Consider the following 11,510-nt stretch of genomic DNA (forward strand, 5'->3'; position numbering starts at 1 on the left):
GTAGAGATAATAACCTTCGAGATTAAACCTATATTAATATATAATATATATAGAAAAAAGAACAATATACATCACCTAAAACAAAACGTAAGTACATTAAAGTTAGAAGATATTATTTATACAAGAATATAGTTATGTTGTTTTAATATTATATTTAAAACAACAAAGGATATATTTACAGCTAAATTTTATTGTACGTTTAATATATTTACAAAAAAATATCAGAAAGGAAACACATCAACAAACGTTCAGTATTTTAGGACGGTGCATTTTGCTAGAAAGGACGTCGCACAAAGTATTAATAGGACAATTGAATAGGATGCTACGAGTATATAGGAAAGCGATACAATAATTTATGTGAGTTGAATTGGACTGACCAATATGTGAACGTCATATTATTGTTTATATGTCAAACCATAGTCGATACGTCTGCGCAGAAAAAAAAACAGTCAGTCTGTGGAAACGTGGTTGTTTTTTCATTTGATTTGGTGAATCTGGAATTGTGAGGACAGACTTTCAAAAACCTTTGCTAAGTCGTACGATTTTTATTGATCATTCAGTTTCCAACCGTCTCTTATGTTATATGTTTTATCTTTCCAGTTCATCCAATGATCTCAGCGAGCCTCCCCGGCGAGGCGCTGGTCCAGCTGGGTCAGCTGCAGCTGAGCCACCTCTATCAACCCCCGACAATGACGCCGGAGTTCCTCGCCCCGCCGCCGCGCCCCTACCCGCGGTACGCGCCTCGGCGCCCGCGCGACCCGATGCCCGCGCCGCCAGCACCCGCGCCCTTCCCTCCCGTGCCCAGCGCTTACCCGCCTTTCCTCGCACACCCCGCGTCCTACGCCTCCTACCTCTACCGAGCGCGCGCGCCGCAGCCTCCAGCGTATCCTCTACGTCCGAGGCCAACCTCCGGCTTCGTCCCGCCGTCACCGGCGCCCCACTCCCCCCATTCTCCACCAGTATCCGCGCCGGCGCCGCAGCCTCCTCCTAGAGAGGTAATTATTTGTTTAAATTAATCGTTCTTAGATTGTTTCATTTATTATGATACCCAATTTACATTACAACTTTACTTACTAATCATTTAACTTACTCGTTAAATAAGGCTCATTTATTTATTGTTGACTGGATTTTAAGCATTAATCAAAGATATACTAAAAGTAACATACCATTAAGGTTTTTAAGGATGCAGCTGTAAATTACTGTTCCTTCTCATTAGAATCTACCTACATTACATACTATATACATTACATACATTACATTACATACTATATACATTACATACATTACATTACATACTATATACATTACATACATTACATTACATACTATATACATTACATACATTACATTACATACTATATACATTACATACATTACATTACATACTATATACATTACATACATTACATCTACTTACATTATAAATTAAATAGGCATTAGAAAACCACAATTATATTAGAAACTTTCGATTCATTACTTAAACCTAACCTTGCACCGTTGTTTTTTTTTTTAATTTTTTGTTTTTGCTTATGAGCAAATAATTAAAAATTTCGTATTTAAAAATTACAGGAACCTCCAACGTCTCCTGAGCGGGGCGCGCCAGCTCCTTACTTCTGTCGGGGAGCACTAATAAAACTTGAAGATGGTACCTTGCGACGTGTGGAAGAAATGCGTACAGAGGACTTTGTAATGAGTGCCGAACGTACTGGAGACCTCGCGCTCACTCAGTGCACGTTACTGCGGCTCGACGAGCGCGGTGACCGCCTGGCACTGACCCTCACATATGACAGAAATCGCTCACAGGTAAAGATTTCAGTGTATATTTTAAACCCTTGCTGTAATTATAAATAAAAACTACGCTTAAAATTATCATCTATTACCTATCAGGTTGCCTGGAAGACATTTTTTACAACTAGATCGCCTGACTGAATTTGTGACTATAATTGCTTGTATTGTTAATTTTGTTCTTTGTGTAAATGTGCAATCATGTATATTATTATTAATATTATTACCTAAGCATTACAACTCTTTTAATCTATTTAAATTTAGATAATGAAGTTATTGATTAAATAAAACGAATACGTACCTAGGTAATTCTAAAAATATTGTTTTGATTAAACATTTTTGTAGCTGTAGATGTTTTTGTATTACATTTTCAGGAAACCTCTCTATATAATACTCAAAAGTAAATAGTTTTCATTCTTGTACTGCTCTTTTTACAATTTTAAAGTCTCAATATATATATACGCATACGAGTTTTCCATTCTCAATCTTTAGTCGGTTTTGACAAAACAAATGCATTTATTTATTTTTATTTTTCGTTTTACAGCTGCCTTATCAAAATCTAACTTATGTTGGTAATTGATCTGTCGTAGACTGTAGTCAACTGTCGATATAACTTATGAATAATTTTATTTTTTACAGGTGGAATTAGAATCGACTGTGGAACATCCATTTTTCGTTTATGGCCGTGGATGGGCGTCGTGTAAACCGGAGCGTACTCTGGCGCGCTACGGATTACGAGTGCAAAGGCTTCAAGTCGGAGATGTGTGCGTATCGTTGGTCGCACGCAAGCACACAACTCCTACGACAACATCAAGCGTCGGAACGAGTGTCACAGCACCGCCACAAACGCATCCAGAAAACCTCAGTGTAAAGGAGGACGCTCATAAGCGACGCTGGTCCGCCTCCGACGTCGTGGAAGAAGGACCTCCTTTAAAAAAACGTTGAACGATAACGACCGTCATCGCTACAAATTGAATCTAGTTCACCGTTCGTTCTTACTTCAGGCCTCGCCTTGAAAATCTGAACTGTTATATACTTAACGCGGAGTTCGGGACAGATACCGTAGTAGCCCCAGCGCGTCGATATACATTTGTACGAAGTGATATGATGGTAACTTTTCCACGGCGATCGGCAATCCACAATCGTACGCTTAATATTCTATTCGGAACCTAGGTGCTTTTTTCTGTCAGGTGCTTCTATACGCATTTGTGTACAATATTGTAAATATATAACTTAGGTCAACATACACTAGCGTAAAATGTCAAAGTTATTGAACACCACACAAAATGGAACTAACAATATATTTTAACTGATAAAAAATGTGTAAATGTCCTCAAAAACATGTGTATTGAATTAAATTTAAAATGAGTATGCGAAGGTCTACAACATATTGTTAACTTTATAGAGGACTCGTAGGATGTTGCTAGTTACAACGTGTGGTTAGACCGTTAATATAATTACGCTATACTTCTAAAGCTCTCGTTTATGCTCAATAGGTGCTAATAATTTTGCTACAAGATACCTACATATAAGCGTAGTGGATATCTATCCAAATTTAAAATGACTTAACCCATGCAACCAAAGTTTTACAAATATTTGGATAAAAGTTTAAAAATCGGAGTCCATTGTTATGAAACAACAAACATACAATGCGCCTGTAATAGCAAAATCAAACTAAATTGTGGTAATTTTAAGTGAGTCAACTAATTCTCATGAGCACAAAAGAACACTTTACGAACCAGAACTTAATGTAGGTTAGATATTGTGATAACTTATGAGATTTAAAATCTACCGTTATAGCCATGCATGTTTTAGACAAAAGAAAAAGGTACAATGAACACTGGGTCGTTAATAGTCGCGATGAGCTTAAATAATTAAATGTATTACTATACTTTCGGTTTTCTGGATCTTGTTTAACGAGCAGTCATATTGATTTCATTACTTCCATGGTTGTGACGGCAGACATATCCACACGCAGTGTCGTTACCTTTTTGTTATCTCGCTAGGAAGCGGGTGTACGTTCATACAAACATTAATCCCTTAATTTAGATGTTAGGTATTTCGGCGACTGTTGATTCTTTGCTGAACTAAATCTTTTGACAAATAATTTGATGTTTAATATGAATGTTGTTGATACCAATTATATATTGTATAAAGAAATATGTCTAATGGTCATGGTTTTTAGATGCCATCTCTATTGGTTTTTGACGTCCATGTGTGATACACACATAACTTTTCTATGAGAAGATGTATACATAATAAACACACCGTCTGTGATATTTTGTAGTTATTGGTCAGAATAGGTATGAAGTATTGCTTGATTAAATATATATATATGTATTTAGAATTATAAGTGCGTTATTGGTAAGGAAATGTATAGTTATTGTATACTCGAAAGTACTACGCAGATTAACTAAAACTTATATAAAAACAAGTAGAGTCTGTGATTAAATATACATATATCGTTATAAACATAACGACAAAAGTATGGCCATATCATTATCAAGATGATTTTATATATTAGGTAATCACGATAAAGTTTTTTAAAATAATTTCTGCTAATTATGTTTTATTTTGCATGAATGATATTCTACTTTTTTACAAAACATAAACGCATATTTTTCTTGTTAACAAATTAAAAGGAATCAATAACAGTAATGTGAAATTAAACTTCCATTTAAAATCCGTGTTCAGCTTATTGAAATAAAATTTTAAAAATATAACATACATAATAACACACATACATATATATAAAAGACCGTAGCTTGCAACGACTCAGGATTGTGTTGCTTCTAACAAAACCTCAGTTATAACTTGAAATAGGTAATCCAGTAAAAACAGCGTGGAAAAGAATGGTTAGATTTTGAGAAAGTTTCATTGTACCGTATATTGTTACGTGCTTATTAATTGTATGTTGAAATATATTAACCGACCGTGTTAGCGTATAATGAGCGTCGTTGGCGACGGACGGTGTTGTATAAAATTAAATTAATAATTTGTTGTATAATGTATGTAATTCTAGTTTTAACGTCTTTATTATTATTATTTGTAATGTAATGAAAGATCTCATTTTATTAATCGGTATTTTCTAACAAGGCGCTTTCATTAGATCATGACTAAGCCTACCTCACAAACTTTTAAGACTAGGTGAGCGCAGTGGCGATGGCGTCGCGAGGCGTCACGCAAGCCAGTCGCTATCAAGTCTAAGCAAGATCTCAATTTGATGAAAATAATATCGTTAAAGACTGGGACGCTTTACTGAATGTTGTGGGATTGTAGTTTCTTCGATGATATTACTTAAATTATGAAGATAGGAGCATTTATTTTGTAAACGGGCGCGAAACGTTTCGGTTTCGACGGGATGGACAATCGTTTAGTACAAAATTCGTTACTAAAAAGTATTATTTCCCAAAATCCAAATTCTAAAGTATTAATTAATTTCTCAACGATAGGTGCTATAAGATTATCGAAGTTGCTGGAGCACAATCGCGAATGACACGAAACTTTGTCAAGATGAACGAAGTTTCGCCGTCGATGTAACTATAGTTGTTGGGGCACAATCGATGTTCTTCCGCGCCTTTGATTATATTTAGTGCGTCAATTATTTTTAAAGCTGAATTTGTGTGATTCCCTGCAGTTAAAGCGTGGACACCTATTATTTAAGTCATTCCTTTGCACTTATATATGAACGTTAGAAGTTTTTCCTCTGTTTTAGAATAACATAATGCAAACCTAAATAATAAGGTAAGCAAAGATTAATTCTATCATCAAGTCCAATGTTCTTCTTAAATTATATTTTACGCAAACTTCAATAAAGTAAGAATTTTATCCTTGATAAATTTTTGTACCTTCAACGCAAAAATATTAATATAGGTAACTTGTGTTATGTATACATATTGCAGATTCAGCCCCTTTATATGATAAAAACGGCAAATTCCATATTTAATACCTATATTTTCTACAATGGTTGCATCATGTTTTTATTCCTATTTGTACTCTTCAAAAATGTTGTGTTATAAGAATTCAGGGTGCGTGGTAATGTTGCGTGAGCGATTGTAGAGTGTTTGGTGATTTAGAATAATTACAATAAAATACAGTGAATAATGAGACACGTATAATGTAATTGTTTTCATGTTGCCAATGTATAGGTATGGCCAGTAATGGTTACGATTGTAATATTACTATATCAACACTACAGAATATATTTTGACACAAATGATTGTGCCATCTTTACAGTCCTATCGATATTCTATAGTGTATCATTGTTTCTGGTAAGATATCGACCAAAGAGGTTAAGCCTCAATATATATTTGATATTATTTCATCTTACTACGGTTACAAATGATTTTGTGATAGCATATTGAAGACAGACAATATATAATGTGAAATATCCTTCAAATTCTCAACTAAGAACAATAATTTGTCTCTGTTTTCAATATGTACTAAACTAGAGAATGGGAAATGTGTCATTTAAATAATAGATAAATAAAATATAAATCGTTATATAATTATATGACAAATATCGCAAATATTATATGTATATTTTATTGTATAGCAAAATGAGTGCTATTTCAGATTTAATGTAAATGAAAAATGTTATAGACAGAGATATGTTAAAACTAAGTTAACTGTTTGTAAAAAGAAAGAAAATATGTATAATTGACTATTTGCTATGATTTTGTTTGATTTCTTACCCTTGAATACATCTCGAAGCCGTCAAGATGTAAAATTTTACTTTGTTAAATGACAATTCAAGTGCTTTAAGTTCTAATTGAGTAAAGTAATTTTTAACTGGGTAATAATGGTGTAATACTTTGTGACAAATGAAAAGTAAATTAAAAAAATACTAATTATAAAAAATGTTGATTTACATAACAGATAAGGAATAAATTTTATATAGAAAATGAATTGAGCTAGTTAAAAAAATATAAGAACTATAAAAATATTAAGTGCCATTTCTGGGCAGATAATTGCCGGTTGGCAGATAACTAACTACCTATACATAATAGCTATAAGGACACTCAGGCCAGATACAAATATTTGTACAAACACATACTTAATCTGAGCGAGAATTATTCGAGACTGAAAATAAGGACACAATAAATAATTTAAAATCGAATAAAGATTACGAAAAAAAATTTATTTGCATATCATTTACAACACGTAACAAGCACATAAATTATTAAGAACTAAAGAAATTCATATATCTGACTTGAGATCCAAGAGAACTTTTTCACCGGGCTTGAATGCTGGCATACCAAGGTATGGGCATGTTGCACAACGGAAGGCGTCGCCCAAGTAACACTGAAAATAAAACAAGCAAAATAATCAGAATAAGTCTATACTACCTATAAATATAATTACCTTGGACTTAGAATGAACAGATGAAGATACGCATTTTAGTCATATATATAACAAAAAACTAATTCGTTACACCTACAATAAGTTATACTCTGTCAACTTATGAGATAAGGCATTTTAGGATAGATATTGCATTTAAATGTGAAATAAATTTTACTGGTAATAACTACAAGAAATAATTTTTCAAGCATGTGTGAAGAAGTTTTACTGCAAAATTTACAACACTGAAGTATGATATTTTGAAATAGATGGCGCTGAACATTCGCATTCCCAAAATAATATTGAGCCTTTATTCGTGGCCATTCAAGTTTTGAAGTGATAGCTTCTTATGGGAGGGTAAACCGTTTTGTTACGGTGCCAGTCTGTCTGGTTAACCTTTCTCTCACGCATATACTCAACCACACAAAACGAGGCTTCTTTCTCTCTTAGATTAGTTTAACAGCTTAACATGCTGTTCGAGCTACGGTGGGGACGCCGAAGACGCTGCTGCCCGTCTTCGGCCTGTATATTTAAAAGCCAGCAGTTTGATGGTTATCCCCCAAACGGTCGGCTTTAAGTTCCAAGGTGGTAGTGGAACTGTGTTATCCCTAAGTCGCCTCTTACGATAACTTACTTCTGATCTTATTATACCAGAGCAGTTAAATCAAATTAATGAATTAGATTTTTGTGTTTATTATTAGTAGTTATACTTAGAATAATATATATATAACTTATAAATAGAACAAAGTAGTAATACTTATTAAGATATATTAATGATTAAAATAACCTTCGTGAAACAAGCTATAATACATAAAAGCATCAGAGTAGCTTATAACAAACTGAAAGTAAACTGAATAACGTAAATTTTGTAACATATACTGGTACATACACTTCCACATGATGATTTTGGTGTTTCCTTAGTCTCCCCTCTTAGTTCTTCCGCTAAGCCACAGGAACAGTCTGCACATGCCTTCCTTTTACCAGTTGTTGCACAAACTGTAAATAATCACAAAATATTTTACACATCCTTTTTTCTATTGCAAGAATAATATTACCTATTCTTCTGTATGTGTGTTTGTCACCTAACTTCTCCTAACTAGCTGGATCAATTTTTTTAAATATTCGGGTTTTAAGAATTAGACCCAGTAGGTGGCGCTTTAGATTTACTACACACAATCCACTACCACCTTAGAACTGTGAAAGCCGACCGATGGCGGGATAGCCATCCAACTGCTGACTTCCAAATACACTGGCCGAAGACGGGCAGCAGCGTCTTCGGTGCGACAAAACCAGCCCAGCGGTCACCAAGGCGCCTGCCCAGTGTGATGATTTTGGGCATCACACGTGAGATCGCGCCGTTTTTGGCGCGAACTTGTGTCAGCCTATGTCCAGCAATGGACTGCGATAGGCTGAAGTGATGAAGATGATGATGAGGTGGCGCTTCTTTCAGTATATCAGGAATTAAATTTTGTAGCTGCTATTCCGGGCCGAATAACATTTGCTGGGTACTTGTTATACCTATGAAATTGCCGTTTCGTCGTATTATTTCAAACAAAAAAAAAAATCACTAAGAACTCGAATGTCAAATTATTTTTATTTTAAAAATATAAAATTCTTTTTTTATAATTAGTCATTTGGGTAATGGTTAGCGTTCTGTTTACATCGCATTTGTAAGTTTTTCGTCATCGGAGTATGAGTTCCGTCGTGGTAGCAAAGCGGCAGAAGCGGCAAGCAACATCAACGATTGTTACGGCGCGAACACTACTAACGATCGTACCATCCGTTATTAGTTTACTCGCTTTCGTTCCGGAAATTTTGACCAAAAAATGAACGTGGTCGGCCGAAAATGTTGGTCGACAATGACGAATTAAAGGCGATTGTGGAGACTGATGATTCTCAAACTACAGCTGAATTAGCAGCAGCTTTCGAAGTTAGCACTAAAACAGTATTGGTCCATTTGCGTCAAATTGGCAAGGTAAAGAGGCTCGACAAATGGGTGCCTCACGAATTGAATGAACGTCAGCACGAAAAACGCGTCGAGACGTGCCTTGCACTGTTCAACAGACACAAACGAAGGCATATTGAATCGCATTGTTACTTGTGTAAATAGTAGAGAGTGTTTTGTAATAATTCCTACAAATATGTTATATGAAATGTCAATCAAATTTATTATATGAAATGTCAAAGAATAAAATGAAATTTCATAATATCTGTAATAATAAGTATGTAACAGGTAGTAAATCTAAAACGTCCATTCATATCCTCTTAGCATTAATCAATTCACCTTGAGTCATACCTCACTCGGAACACAAAACCTCAACCTTGTAACAGACTTCAGTACAATTCGAAACACAAAACCTCAATACTATTTTATCAAGATACAATGATATCACAGAATTACAATGTCACTTTTGTTTTGTATTATTTTTAAAAACAAGAAAGATACATAAATATTATTAGAAGAATTTTTAATTCCTTATTATTTCTAATTTAAGTCAATATATCAATTACATAAAAAATATGATTTAAGATAATTATTGTGGTTTCATATGTGTTGAGGTCTTCATAATTGAACTTCACATTTGTTTTTTTTTGTAATAGAAGTCATAATAAATGCTTTTTAGAGTAGTGTTTCATAAAACTTGTGTGAGTTGTTGAAAATAATTAAATTTTATTGATATTTAGAGATTGAAATAAAAAAAATTGACATTATTATGCAAAATATAATTTTTTTAATTTCAGTTTGATACCTATGCCAATAAAATTTAACAGTTTGTGACCAAAACAAATTTTTTAAACAAGCTTTAGAGATGTAGCAATAGAAATTTTGCTCATACAGTGTGTCACAAACCTCGTAATGACTGCTGATCAGGTTTCTTCAAGTCGTCTTCATCAAGTAACTTGTCCGAATCGATTATTTCATCGTCTTTCGCACCTGACCATGCTTCCTCTACTGTGTCATCTAATTTCCAGACTGCTGATTTATTGCCGAGTTTAAGGGATGCTTTAGACCCTACCTAAAAACAGTCAAAAATTTTATTTAACAAATTATAAGAAAATATATCAATTTTTTTAATATAATATTAAAATTTTTAACAAATCAAGCATGTATTTAAATACTTTAAGTCACATTTAAGCATATTTTAGGTTTACGAACTGAAAATTTTAAATATATGAATATAGGTGAGAAAAAGTTACCTCAAAATTAGGTTTTTCAGCTATATAAACATTGTCACTGTCCTGAATGACATTTATAAACCCGTTTAGTTTGAGACTCAGTGTAATATCTTTTGTATCTTTCAATACAAGCTTACCATTGGGTTTCAAAAGTTTTATAAATAATGCAAGTAAACTATCACTGTGATTGACGGAGTGTGGTGGAATCCAATTAGACAAAATTACACCAAAAGAGGATAGTGGTCTTGATGCTGCAATATGAAAGAAAATATATAATTAGAATTGGTATTAAGCGTACTTTATAAGTTTTAAAGAAATATCGTCACGCACCTTCAGCTATCATACTAGAATTTTCAAGAACAACGGACGTATTGCCTATACTTTTAATTTGGTTTACTAGATTGCTGATTTCATTAGGTTCACTGTTGCTCCATACGATTAATACATTATCGCCACTTTTGATATTATTCATGGTAAAAGCAGGTTCTTTTTTTATTAAGAATAAATGAAATAATTTTATATTTCAGTTACGCTGACGACCAATTACTGCATAAAACTAAAATGAGTGAATCCTCAGTACAAAAATATTAAAACCACTGATGAATGATACTGTATATACGATGTATCAAACTACGCACAATATCAAACAGAAACGACTTTTATAATCTTTCGAGAAGCGCCTGTGTGAAGCGCTTAATTATATCACAGTTTCATCAATTGTTGTTGTTGTTTTAAAATTTATCCCCAATAGGGAAAGGCAAAGGACTATAATCCATACAGCCTAGTCTGAATTTGTAAGTTTCGTTCTGATATATCAAAAGGCCGGAGCCAAGTCTGAAGTAACTTTATTGTTCTTCTGATTCGATGACTGGTAGAGTAAGGCCGAAACCAAGTCTGAAATTTCATATTTTCGTCTACTCTTCTTTGTCTATAAGTGATAGGCGAGGTCGAAACCAAGTCTGTAATAGGCCGAAGCCTGAAATATCAAAATAAAATTTCACATCCGATGAATGAAGGTCCTGATCCTGTTTCAAATATCATTGATAGTATTGCAAATAAATTCAAATATACTAGTATAGTTATCCAAATTAGTCAATAAATCTTGTGTATTGCGCGGGACATTTTTTGGTCCAGAAGTTGATAACAAGTTGGCTATAAATGAGAGGCGTTCCAGATTAAAAGCGGAGCATTCAAAAAATATGTGATCT

The 11,510-nt window shown here is 33.7% G+C and overlaps 2 protein-coding genes across 2 annotated transcripts; one reads left to right on the forward strand and one right to left on the reverse strand.

Annotated features, from left to right (window-relative positions):
• Positions 1 to 608: 608 nt before the first annotated feature.
• LOC123659794 (ataxin-1-like) lies at positions 609 to 4,198 on the forward strand. The gene is made up of 3 exons (XM_045594966.1): positions 609 to 995; positions 1,570 to 1,803; positions 2,425 to 4,198. Exons 1-3 carry the CDS (start codon positions 609 to 611, stop codon positions 2,728 to 2,730), a joined length of 927 nt encoding a protein of 308 aa, XP_045450922.1. The 3' UTR covers positions 2,731 to 4,198.
• Positions 4,199 to 6,904: 2,706 nt separating this feature from the next.
• LOC123660034 (anamorsin homolog) lies at positions 6,905 to 11,008 on the reverse strand. Its single transcript, XM_045595178.1, has 5 exons — positions 10,633 to 11,008; positions 10,324 to 10,553; positions 9,977 to 10,142; positions 8,015 to 8,121; positions 6,905 to 7,089 (listed from the first exon to the last, which is right to left on the reverse strand). Exons 1-5 carry the CDS (start codon positions 10,772 to 10,774, stop codon positions 6,985 to 6,987), a joined length of 750 nt encoding a protein of 249 aa, XP_045451134.1. The 5' UTR covers positions 10,775 to 11,008; the 3' UTR covers positions 6,905 to 6,984.
• Positions 11,009 to 11,510: the final 502 nt, after the last annotated feature.

This window comes from Melitaea cinxia, chromosome 14 (genome assembly GCF_905220565.1).
Source record: "Melitaea cinxia chromosome 14, ilMelCinx1.1, whole genome shotgun sequence".
Classification (NCBI taxonomy): Eukaryota; Metazoa; Arthropoda; class Insecta; order Lepidoptera; family Nymphalidae; genus Melitaea; species Melitaea cinxia.